Source organism: Epinephelus lanceolatus, chromosome 8 (genome assembly GCF_041903045.1).
Source record: "Epinephelus lanceolatus isolate andai-2023 chromosome 8, ASM4190304v1, whole genome shotgun sequence".
Classification (NCBI taxonomy): Eukaryota; Metazoa; Chordata; class Actinopteri; order Perciformes; family Serranidae; genus Epinephelus; species Epinephelus lanceolatus.
The window spans coordinates 37,185,667-37,199,128 of record NC_135741.1 but is presented as its reverse complement, the minus strand read 5'-3'; the positions used below and the strand labels follow the sequence as shown (position 1 = coordinate 37,199,128).

The 13,462-nt window shown below is 40.3% G+C and overlaps 1 protein-coding gene across 1 annotated transcript in view; it reads right to left on the bottom strand.

Annotated features, from left to right (window-relative positions):
• Window positions 1-13,462, bottom strand: part of ctnnbl1 (catenin, beta like 1) — a 99,862-nt gene that overhangs the window by 56,993 nt on the left and 29,407 nt on the right. Inside the window, exons 8-11 of the mRNA XM_033627953.2 lie at window positions 12,440-12,512; window positions 7,711-7,769; window positions 6,937-7,085; window positions 392-573 (exon numbers count right to left, since the gene is read on the bottom strand). Coding sequence (XP_033483844.2) covers window positions 392-573; window positions 6,937-7,085; window positions 7,711-7,769; window positions 12,440-12,512 — 463 coding nt within the window. The remainder of the gene's footprint in view (window positions 1-391; window positions 574-6,936; window positions 7,086-7,710; window positions 7,770-12,439; window positions 12,513-13,462) is intronic.

Below are 13,462 nucleotides of genomic sequence, written 5' to 3'. Positions count from 1 at the left end.
CTGCAGATGAGACATCTACGGACATCTGTAATTTGTACCTCCAGACATAAACCTGGGTTCAACTAAGGTTACTTAGTTCTAAATTGTATTAACAGGCAGCACCACCTCTACTCCTTCTGTATATTTTTGAATGAATTGAATTTTTTTCAATAAAGTTGGAAAAAAACTTCTTGAGTTATATTTCCAGCAGATTAGATGCCTCAGTGGGTAAAACCACTTGGCACAAGTCCAAAAAAATTTGTTCTGATTAAGTGTTCACACACACACACACACACAAGTGCTTTCACTGCTTGCTCAACAGATCAAACTACTAGAACAGGTCAAAACAGCTCATTCCAGCCTTCATGAAGAAATCATGTCTGCTGTTGCCTCGTTGTAATTAGTGACTGACCTTCATGCTCCTTCTCTGAAGTACCAGTTTTTTTCATCTTCTTGGGGGTTTTCATGAAAAGTGGAAAGATGGTTCGCAATCCCAGGATGTCCACAAACTTATGGCAGTTATCTGCTCCCTCTGGTCCAATCATCCCGTGGTCCAGGACCTTCAGAGCACTGGTTCGAGACATTTTCTTTTCTCTGCAGCACAGAGGGGAAACGATGCTGAGTTACTGACAGTTATTCATTGTTTCAATAAATATACAGAGCATGCACATTGGCAATGAAGTGTTTTGTTTGTTTTTTCAAATTCAACCACTTCTAACTTAGAATGATGCTGAAGCACTGATACATGCTTTTATCACAAGTCGTTTAGATTATTGCAGCTCTCTTTTTCCTTAATAAGTCTTTGAGAAAATTACAGTCAATGCAGAACACTGCAGCCAGAATTAATAACCAAATAACCAGTATAGTTTGGACCACATAAGCCCTCTGCTTGCATGCACTTCACTGGCTACCTGTCCTATATCTTTTAGAAATCATTTTAAAGTCCTTTTACTTGCCTGCAGAGCCTTGCATAGTCAAGCACCTTCATATATCAGTGGCCACCTTTCATTTTATGTCCCAACAAGGACCCTCAGATCTTCCACTGCCGTTCTTTTAGAAGTTCCTAAAGACTCCCAGAAGACATTTGGTGAGGCTGCTTTCGGTTCACACTCACAATTCACACTTTGACTTTAAATATATTACAAGATTTTTTTTTTTTTTTTTTTTAAATATTCTTCCCACTATGTTCACCCCATCCTTATTACATGGCTTAATCTTTTACCCTTGTTCCATTTTGTTTGAGCAAGATGTTTTTTAGCATCAAGCTCAAAGTCAAACCATTTAATCTTTATTTATGTCACAGTGCGGTACGGATCTGATGACACTATTCTATTAATACTTAATAGTTCTTTCAGGTTTCCGAATATTACTGACACTTCTACATTAGTTATATTTCCGTCTGGTGATTTCTTACAGCAGCTTAGCAGGGGGGAAATACTTCTTTTAAGTCTCTGGTAACATGGTACCAGCAAAAAGTTCAGGATAATGATGTGAAAATGTTCTTGCATGAGGCCCACTGAGATTTGACTCCACATATCTCTGCTCACTGAATATATTTGATATTATTTTTACTTGTTACTGTCAGCTCATCAGAGTCCATTAGTCTGCACAAGAACTAATGAGAAACGCCCAAAAGCAAAGAAAATGTTCGCAAATGTTTTCTTACCCCAACTCACAGGTGAGTTATAACAAAATCAGAGTCTGCCTTTAACTAAATTACTGATTATTGTCATTGTGAGCTGCACAATATATTTAACAAAGTAATAGAAAGTTAAAAAAATACATTCTAAATAAGATAAAACAAGCAATTGTTTTGCTGTTAATTCTGAAAAGCTGTTTCACAATGTCAAACAAATTAGTCAAACAATAAACGACCACAATAAAAGAAAATGTGTGTTCTGTCAAACAAATAAATTGTAATGCAGATATTCATCTGTTTTCCATCATTAAAGCATTGGCACGATAAGGGGACCAACTGTTTCCTGCTCCGTCTAAACCCCCCCAACCCCCACCCCACGCCTCCTCTCGGGAAATGTAGCTGTCTGTCACACTGTCATTTCCTCCATTCCCACCAATGACAGATGACAGTGTTTATCTCAGAGGAGGGACACATATTTCAGGCAGTTGAGTCTGGTTCTCCAGACAGACACATTATATATGATGGACGGCTGGAGAGGCCAGGGGGGAGCGATACACAGTGTACTTTCTGAAGGGAAACTAGGCAATTCAGTTGGTGACTTAACTCAACATCCTGGTGTCGTGAACTCTACTAGTTTTGATGTCTAGTTTTATATTCAAATGAAATTGTAAATGACACTTAATCACTCAAAGATATGCCCTTGCTGAGAAGTTTTCTTACCTGTGCTGATGGACATGATCAGCCTATACACCCCAAAGTCAGACCAAAATATTCTCGTAGTGTAATCAGAAAATGGCCAAATTCCCACAAAAAATAGGGGAACTGTACATTCAAAAATCTCAAAGGCACTTTAACCTTTTTCACTCCATTTGGACACTGGCGTCCTTGGCTAACATGTAATGCTAACTTGTCAGGCAAAGGGTTAAATAACACTCCAAATTTAGGCCAATATTTGTCATTTGATCTCTCACCTCAACATATCTGAATGATACATTGACAGACATGTCCACTATGTGTTAGTCCAATGAAGTGTGGTGCAAAAACCATGTTGTTTTTCTCATGCAGTACAAATGTGTTATTTTTGCCAAATGTATTTGAATATTTCTGCATACTGGGGTCCCTGAACAGTCTTGAAATTGCATAAATTTGATATGACTGGAAAACCTTATTCATGTGGGATGATGTTAGTCCCCAATGTAGCCATTATACTGAAGTGAGACCATTTTTAAACAGACCTGTCCAACAGACCTTCACTGCATAAAATGACCTATTGTGACCTCTAGGATAATCACAGCCTCGTCAAACTTTACATCCACAAACTAGAGACTGAGGGCATTCAGAGGGTATATGGCTTTCATCGATATACTGAAAATATGGGAGTTTCTCAGCAGTTCCCAGAACAAAAGCACTCGCCATCCAATCACTGAGAAATGCAATTCTTACAGAAATCTCAAAATGTCAAAGGTTTTTGATACCAAATCACAGCATGGCTTTTTATATGGTGTTCCTCAAGATCTTGGTGTCTTAATGTGGTATTTTAGAAGGATTTTTGACCATTTTCATCAATTTTTGAGTGGTAAAAATGCTTAAATTTAGCATCAAATATGTTGAACATTGATATCGACTCAAAAAATTGCTTCTAACAAGATACTGTTGAACATCGGAATAGCCATCAAATGCTTACATCATAATGTTCTAAGTTTAAATAGACACCAACCAAAACACAACGTGCTGAGCTGCATTTATTAATCGTCAGGCTCCAGTTTTCAGATGATGCCTACCACTTCTATGTGGCATGTAGTGTTGACCTGCAATCTTCCCCTGCCCAGTCCTGCCTGGGGACAAAATTGGGTTTATAGCAGGGTGGTGTGAGTAGAGGAGGTTAAATACCCCATCAAATAAAAATCAAGTTTTTAACCTTGTTAACGTGTCCAAATGTTTTTTTTCTATGCTACCAGACAAATCATGAGCAATATAAGCAGTCATTGCCATGGCTGAGCCTCCACCCCAGCCCCCATGACACGCTCAAAAACATGGATTTAGACAGCCAGCTTTTTATTGGTCACACGTCTGAGGAACCAATCCCATCAAATTGCGAGGAGAAGCTAGGTGTAGCTAGGTACTGGTATTTTGCAAGCTAAATTTAATTTTCGCTTTCAACTTGTCAGAGTTGGCAGTCAGGGACGAGTTTTATCTAACATTGGTAACACCTTATTAGCTGCTTGATATTGTACTCAAGTCGAAGGCTCATGTCATCTATTACTGTTATTTTTCTAATGTTGTCGAGAACGATGAGCAGATTCAAAGGTGAGCAGGTACACTCAAGGTGCAGGCAAGCAGCTGAGAGGCGGGACTAGTTTGCACATAATAAATGAGGCAAAGGTGTAGAGGTACATCAAAGACATTTTAAGGCATGATGGGCTTTTTTTAAATGGAAAAACCTTCTTAATATGTAACTTTTTCTGAACAAAGATTAAATTTTAGGGCTTTAATGTATGCCAGGAAGGAAATATTAAATTATTCAATACTTTTGTACAACTACTGGTGCTATACTCACCATAAACTGCTAACAGGTTCTTAGACGTGTATGTAAAAATGGCAGCAGCACATCACAGTTTTAGGGAGAAGGTGTCTGGTCTGACAAACATTTAGCTGTGCCAGGAATTCATTAAGACACCAGGTGTGAAATCTGTATGTAGCACAAGACTAAAAAGGCCTGGTAGGAATTGAAATTGAGTTTTTGATGGAAAACCAATAAACGTGTCTCAGTGAGAGAAGAGGATTTTTTTTTTTTTTTTTTTGCATCCTATGCTCTGTCTTGTTTTCGCACTTGCATTGTGTTGGCGAGAAAGCAAGAGCTGATCTTTTGAAAACTATAATTAAACTGATAATGCAGGATACGGTAAAAAAAAATAAAAAAATGCTGATTTAAAGGGGTCCTCTGGCGATTTAGTAACTTCCACAAAGTTGAGAGGCTCATGGGTCAAGCTCCACAAATCTGGATCCTAATAACTCTAAAGCCTACTATCTTTATTTAAAACATCTTTCTCTGACTGGTAGACGTATACATCTTTAAAACCCCACACCTCCAGTTTGCAATGCAAGCTTTCTGTTAAAAATTTGAAGCCTAAAGCCCAGTTTGAGATAGACAAACTTATTATCTCAGACTTTAGAAAGCCCAATTTCCACATCTGAGCGATGTGCAATAGGATCGCTGTTTACCACACAAGTATAAATCCACCTGCTCTTACCAATGTTCATCTTGTTTCAGACAAAGCTCATGTTCTGTACTCCCTGCACTGTTAAGTATTATGCAGAGTGAAAAGGATAAGAAATGAAATTCTCTTCCATTCTTACAAATTCACTATTAGTTTCTCAAAGTCATATCTTGGTTTGCTCTTCCTCATCCTCCTCCATTTCTGTCTTTTTCTTCCTCTGTTTCCCTGGTGGATGATTTTGCAGAAAAGGGTTTTTGCATCCAATAATGAGATATTGATCCGAGCCTTAAATCTATGTGTCCAATGATGTGATTATCAACGCACGGGTGCAGAGGCTGTGAAGGTTTCATAAATGCGTGTAATGTGTCTTTATGACTCTTTAAGGTCACATCTCTGCCTTGCTGCGCTCCACCAACTGTTGATTGATTGGACTGGCAGACTCGCCAGGCAATAGAGTAGACAGACGTGCTGTTCTGTGCAGCGCTACAAACTGTTATGCTATGAGTGTTTAAATTTTCACAGTACAGAGATCACTGGGGGGAAAGGCTCTGAAGTGAGATGGTATATAGACAGATGTTCTGTACTGAGATCAACACTGCATATTTTCTCTTTAAATAAGCTTTTTATAGCACTGAAGCACTTAGTGTTGTAAATTCTACATTAATGTACCTCTTTAATGTGTGTAGGAGGTTAATGTTACACTGGGAACATACTTCATATTTAATGCATTTATGTTGCGAGGGTCCTAAGGACAGAGGGATGTCGCATGCTGTAAAGCCCTGTGAGGCAAATTGTGATTTGTGACATTGGGCTTTATAAATAAAATTAAATGAATTGATTGATTGATGTTTCTGGAAATCTTATGAAGAATTTGTAAAAACTAACCTAACTGACACTGATTATTATACCTAGTTATTAACTGCAGTACTGCAATAAATATCTTTTTGTAGCTCTGACTTGATGAAATGGCGTTTTTTTTTTTTTAATATTAACGGTCTGCAATGTCTCTACATGTCTGTTTTTCTTGTCTAACAAGCATTGTTATTATTGTTTACAAAGAAACCCATTGTAGCATCAATACTTGCTGAACAGTAATTAATTACCTGTAACAATAGCCTGAAATTATTTCTCAACCAAGAATAGTGGTGAAGCAAAAACTGTGTAGGGGTATGAACAAAGAATCAGATACAATGACTGACTGTCATGTTACATATATATATATATATATATATATAATATACATACATAATATATATATATACAGTCAGGCCCGAAATTATTCATACCCCTGGCAAATTTTGACTTAAAGTTACTTTTATTCAACCAGCAAGTTTTTTCTTGATTGGAAATGACACAGGCGTCTCCCAGAACATAATAAGACGATGTACAAGAGGCATCATTGTGGAAAAAAAATATTTCTCAGCTCTTATTTACATTTGAACAAAAAGTGGCATGTCCAAAATTATTCATACCCTTCTCAATAATCAATAGAAAAGCCTTTATTGGCTATTACAGCAATCAAATGCTTCCTTTAATTGCTGACCATCTTTTTGCATGTTTCCATTGGTATTTTTGCCCATTCATCTTTAGCGATGAGCTCCAACTCTTTCAGGTTGGAGGGTCTCCTTGCCATCACCCTGATCTTTAGCTCCCTCCACAGATTCTCAATTAGATTCAAGTCAGGACTCTGGCTGAGCCACTGCAAAACGTTAATGTTTTTGTCCGCTAACCATTTCTTCAGCTTGCTAAGTCCATCATGCTTTAATGCCAATCTCACAGTGTTTACTGGAAATGACCTGAGCAAAGTTGTCACTTATCTGGTGATAGCAATGTGCTTTCCTACGCTGTGTAACGATGATGCATTAGGTTGGTAAAATTTACTCACAAAGCAGCAAGCTAGTTAGCTAGCTTGCTAATTTCTCTATGCTATCATGCTACACTGGTTAAAGTAAATGAGGGAAAAAAGTAGTACAGGACTGTCAGCATCCACAATCAGATTTGCAAATGTTTTATGAGGAAGGAAATGCACCCAACACTTCCATAAGTAGCCTAGGAGTGAGTCCCAGTGCTGGCATTTCTTAGACTGTACTGCAGCCTCACCTGAGCATGAGATTCATTAGCTGAAGCCCCTCCCCTCTGAGGAAGCGGTCCCGATTGGCCGGCAGCATTAGGCAAGAACACAAAGCATCAAAGAGGTTCTCCATCATCTCCTGCTCCTCGGCTGTGGACGGGTTGTGGCGTTTGAACACCTGAGAGTGAAGTGGGCATTTAGAGAGAAATCCCAGGCAGGCGTGTTTGAGAAGGAAATTCTTTAAACCACAGCAGCAGCTTGTGGAGTAGTTTATTAGGGTAGTTTGGGAATGTGGGTGATATGAGAAGGAATAGGCCTAATAGAGAGAAGAAGTCCCTCCCCTTCCGTTGTCCCCCATGGAACCTTATGTCGGAAAAAACATGCACAAAAGTCAATGGCAAGACAAAGTTTTTGACTCCATTTGAATTGTGCCATGAATTACACTCATGTTTACCAGTTTAATAGATCATTTTTCAGGTCCCATGATGGCCCACCAGAAGGGGAGGGACTTTGCATCTCTATTTGATGGGTAACTATTGTCCGCTCACAGTATGTATAGGTGGGGTGATTTGTAAGGCTGGAAATAAAGTAAAACATTTGCTTAGGGTTATACTGGAAGTGATGTGCACCCACAGGTTAGAGCACCACCATACAGTACACTGCTGATGTTAAATCTTGGCTCAGGAGACTCTCATGTTTGAGAATTGACTGAGATTTACTCTTGCGAGGCTGCAATGAATGATGGATAATAAGAAGGGTAGTGGTAAAGCAAACTAAAAATAGAGAGTAAAGCAAAATCTTACAGATAGTTGCTGCAGTAACACATCAATGCCATCCATCTCTCCCAGTAGTTCTCTTGTATCTGTGGAAAAAAAGAAGAAATGCAGTAGGAGGAAGACGAAGAGATAAAAATGGAGTAACAAGACAACAGGGAGATTAAATTGAGATGGTAGCAAAAAACAGACATTTAAGTAGCGGAAGGGAGGACAGAAAAAAAGGTTTAAGTGGACAGATGAAGGAAAGCAAAAGAGAAAAGGACAAAGAAAGGGAGGGAATGACTGAAGCGCTACAAAGGCATACAGTGAGCATAAACAGTGACACATTGGCTACAAGGACCTCCAGGGAGAGAAAATGAGGGAAAATGAGGGCACTGAAAAATATACATCCACACAGGTTATTCCACCTAGGCCTAAGTAGTAAAATGTTTTATAAAACACACAATTTGTGGCCCTGAATGGCAGTGAGGGCCACATGTCTTAAATTTAAGGCTGTCAACACCCAGGAATCCTTTACATTGACATCAGCAAGTGGCAGACCATACGCCCATGTCTAGTGACAATATTTTGTGCTTTTACTTTCTATGGGCTAGCGTTGGGCAGATGCCATCATCTAAGGCTGACAGCTGTCAGTCATCAGATTGTGGTGGCCCTGATGGCAGTCACTGGTGCTTCAAAATAGGCTTAGGCAGTAATATGGTACACCAGGGTACTGAAAGATCCTGATGGTATGATTTTCAATGCCGTTAAAAATACAGACACTCCTCTTTCCATCAAACTTATTGTATGTGATGCACATCACACACCACCAGAGGTCAGTCTTTGGTCTCTACCGGTGGAACAGGCAGCTGGTGGTGGTAGGGACAATGTCACAGGACTGTTAAGAGCTGGCCAGCAACAGCAGAGAGAGACAGGCCGTGGGGAAAAATGGCATATTTTCATGTCTAACTCAGTGAATTAAGAATTTATTTTGTTCAAACCAGAGTTGGAGATTGTTGGAACAGTCAACTGACTAAGCAGTTGACTAACAAGACTTAATAAACTGTTTTGGTGAGTTTTATTTTGTTTCTGTCTAGTTTGAATGACGTGTGCGTTTCAATGTTTTAACCAGGCAACTGACCCTTTGCTAAGTCCTGTTCCCAGATGCAGACTGACCAATCATAGCGTAGCATTGGGGCCAGCTCAGACCAGGGTCCGAAAACAACACAGCTGTGCTCCACTGTCTCTCATGCAACCATTTCAGATTTCCTTCAGGCTAGTTTTGTTGATTTCGAGCTAAACATTAAGCCTGGGGCACATGTATTAATGATACTCGCTACCTGGAGAGGTTGGAAGGAGATATACATTTCTTCCCTGTTCCAGAACCAAAATCAAACCCTGAAAAGTGTAGGGTTTGCTAGCTAGCTACTCAAGGTATAGCCTACTGAATATATACACATGCAGCAACTGCTTTTTAATGATTACAACACTGCAAAAAGACCTACCCTGCTGTACAAGAACCAGTTAAGGGAAGCAGGGAAACTTTGCAGATATCCAACCAGCTGTGTGTCATCACAGTGTGTGCAGATGAACATTGTTTGGCTTCTCCCAGAGCTCCGTGCATGTCTGGCATCAGAGGTTCAAGTGCTGGCGGCAGCATGGGGGTAGCCAGATACCTTAATCTGCACACACTGCGATGCCACACAGCTGGTTCAATATTGGCATCGTTTCCCCTTATATTCATTGTCTTCTGTGTCGATCAGCAGTGATGGGGTGGTTTTACACTGTGATCTGTAGCCTATAGTTCGGCTTTAGCTTCAAACTATCTGTCTTTTTAACCTGTTGTTGCTGCTGAGTGAGTCTGACATCCTAGATATATCCGTCAAACACACATTTTAGACCCTTCTGTCAGGATCTCTCTGAAATAACTTTTTCATTTTTCCAAAAATGTGATATTTAGAGAACATGCCAGGTGTCATGTGGAAATGGGGAGGGATACCACTGCACACTAATACCAAATAACTTATACCCCACTGAGATTTCACGAGGGTATGGAAAAAAAGATACCACTCAAGCCATCTTAAAGGGATAGTGCACCTTAAAATGAAAATTCAGCCATTATCTACTCACCCATACGCAGATGGAGGCCCTGGTGAAGTTTTAGACTCCTCACATCCCTTGCGGAGATCGGCGGGGGGAGCGGCCAGCACACCTAATGGCATACGGCACCCTAGACTAACGTTCAAGAACACAAAATTGAATCCACAAAGTATCTCCATACTGCTCATCCATAGTGATCCAAGTGTGCTGCAGCCCTGACATAAAGAGTTGTTTCGAAAAACAACCCAAAAAAAAAATGAACTCTGTTTTTAGCCTCACTGTAGCCTGTAGCTCTGACTGCTTCTCTGTGCTCCGCGCTCACGTGTGCGCGCCTGCGCGAGACCAGCAAAAGCATGAGCTTTGCTCACCCTTGTTTACATCACGTGACACGTGCACCGCACGGGGAGACAGCAGTGACCACAGTAGCTAAAAGATAATTTGCACTACGGTCTTTTAGCAAAGGACAGCCCAACATGTCTGAAGACTCTGAAGTTGAGGAGGAACAGCATTTCTTTGTGGAGCCGTATTTGTTTGAGCCTGAGTATATGGACGGAACTCAGACTACTGGACGAAGCAGCCGCCGCAGCTCATGAGCCTAACCCTCAGCCAGCCGCAGAATACTGGAGTCGAGCACTGGAAACCTGGTGGTGTAGTTGTTTAAAATGCAAAGCAATGCCAACAGATGAGGAAAGTCTTTGCTGCTCAGACTGGAAATTGGCGATGCCTGCACTTGATAATCTGGACATCAGTACTGATGAGACTGCTGCTGTTCAGAGATCACCGATCACCCTGAGCACGCACATGTGAGCGCGGAGCACAGAGAAGCAGTCAGAGCTACAGGCTACAGTGAGGCTAAAAACAGAGTTCATATGACGTTTTTTGAAACAACTTTTTATGTCGGGGCTGCAGCACACTTGGATCACTACAGATGAGCAGTATGGAGGTACTTTGTGGATTCAATTTTGTGTTCTTGGACGTTAGCCTGGGGCGCCGTATGCCGATGTCCGCAAGGGATGTGAGGACTCTAAAACTTCACCAGGGCCTCCATCGGCATATGGGTGAGTAGATAATGGCTGAATTTTCATTTTTGGGTGCACTATCCCTTTAAGAAGTAACAATTCTGATTCATCTACAAGAATCAAAGTAATTCCCTTTATAGTAACCAACTTTGTTGCTGCGATCATTACAATTTACTGCTGTCACTGATCAATATTTGCTGGGTGGACTTCTGTTTTTTGTTTTTGTTGTTGGGTTTTTTGTTGTTGTTGTTGTTGTTGTTTTTTTCAAATTCACTTGGTAAAGTTATCTAAATATCACAGGTTCTGGCAGGCGGGTCAAAAAGTGACAAGGCAACGTTCTGATTAAGTTATAGGCCAACAGAAACACTGAATGCAATAGTCCACCTTACACCTTCTCTTCCACTGTCTCTGTCTGTCTCTCATACACCCACACATATCTTGGAGAGCACTGTGGTGTTAAGTCCTTGACATCAGTCCTGACAACTGTGCGACTGTAATGCATTAAAAAGTTCTCAGTTTGCGATCAGGTCGGGTTTAGCATCAAAGCAACGGTGTCATCATCCACTGAGATGTTTCACTGTGGACATCGCCCAACCCTACTCTGTGCAGAGAAGTGCTCGTCATTAACAGCAGAATTTGATTTGAAAAATACAGTGAAGCTACAGAGATAATTAATTAGCGGAGATGAGATGCTCTTCTCATTCACAGCAGCTAGTATTTACACATGTATAAAGTCAGAGTGAGGTTTTAAAATTTGACAGCAGGAAGTGCTAATTACATTCAAAGTAGCACATCAAGGTTTTTTCCTAAATGTAATTTTCTTTGTAGTCATGTGTTTTTTCTTATTGTTACTTCAAGGTACTGTCAACATTATTCATTGGAGCACGTTTCCTTTATGAAAAATAACATTTTTGTTAAGTTTGATTTTGTATTAGAAAGAGCAGCAGGGAGAGGATTACTAAAGGCAGCACTAGTGAAGGCGAGGAGAAGGAGTGTAAAATGAGACACGACTCCCACTGAATATCAATATGGCTTGTACCATTAATGAGAACCTATCCAAGGACCTGATAGTCCTGTGGCTATCTGAAGCTTTACAAGGTTTTAGTGAGGGAGGGAAAGGATGGAGAAGAAGGCAAATAAACAAGGAGAGAGGAAGAAAAGAAGCCAGACAGGGAGACTGAAAAAAGGTGTGGGAGAAAGAGGAATGGAAACATCAAAGGTAACAGGAAATCAAAGAGTGATGGAAGAAAATGACAGAACCAAAGGACAACAAGAAAAGAAATGAGGGAGGAAAGGACAAAGGAAATGAATGAAAGGGCAATGTAAATGAGAGACATTGCTAGGAGTGATAATAGAAAGAGAAAGATCGAAAGGACACAAAAAGGAAAGAGAGAAGGGAAAAACGGAAAGAGGAGAGGCTGAAAGAGAATAAGAATAAGATGGGTAGTAAAAGAGAAAAGGATGCAAAGCCAAAGCAAGGAGTGGGATGAAATTACCAGAACAGATGAAATGAAGAAATAAAGAAAAAATATAGAGGAAAAGGGGAAAAAGGGACAGTGCATTTTCTCTCTGTTTTAGAAAGCTGAGAGGTGACAGAAAAGTGGAAGATAAACAGACATCATTTGAAAGCCATGCACCATTTAGTGAGACGCACTTACTGTCATTGTTTTGTAGCAAGATAGCCAGGATTTCACTGCAGTACAGCTTGTTAGCATCAAAAGGCATCTTTGCCTGAGAAGGAGAGGGAAGAGGCCAAATTCCAATTACCACTCATCTAAATAAACTCTGTTCTCCAGAGTCTACACAATTAGAATATCACCCTGTATTCTACAACAAAATGTTTTTTTTCCACCTTTTTTTCCTGAGATCCTGCCTCATGAATTGTTTATGGTAGCAGTATACAGCAACTTTAGGGGCCCTATTCAAACACTCTATAGCATCTGGTCTGAAGTGCATGGCACAGGTGCATTTTGGCCATGTCCACCTTCACTTTTGCTATTCAGACAGTGCATAGTCTGCGTGAAAAGTGGGTGCAAGGGAAAAGGGGGTTGTATTTAGTCCCTTAATTAATCATATGTGGGTATTGGGTATAACATAAATTCAACCAATTAGACTGTCATCATCCATTCTCTTTAAAAGACCGGTGCCCCTGCAGCTGGCACACTGCTATTTACATGACACATTCGGCAAATTGGAGAAGCATCTCTGCTGAGAGTAATGCAGTAGGAGGAGCATTGATGTCATTGCAGCAAAAAGCGTGGGACATTTAAGCAGTAAAACTAAAAATTGCAGTAATAAACATGACAGAGGAAGCTTAACTAAATTTTTAGCTTCTCAAATAATCAATAAAGTTAAGCTGCTCCACGTAGGAAAATGCACAGAGCATCACTCTTAATGTGGAGATGAACAGAAGCTCTGCTGTTATCTCTGCTATGTTCACATTCCTCATTAATGATGTATTATTTCACCTACGCAAAGCCCATGCAAGTGTGTAACAAGCAGAGTGTAGGCACCTTGCGAACCTGTCTATATAGGCGCATCTCACTATCTGCATTATGCACCCTATGAATAGCAGGAAAAATGCTGTGCCATTGAGGCCCTGTTTAGACGACAATGGTTTCTCTAAAAAGGGAAAAGTCTGTCCTTTGCGTTTATATGACGACGTTATTGAAACGATCCCT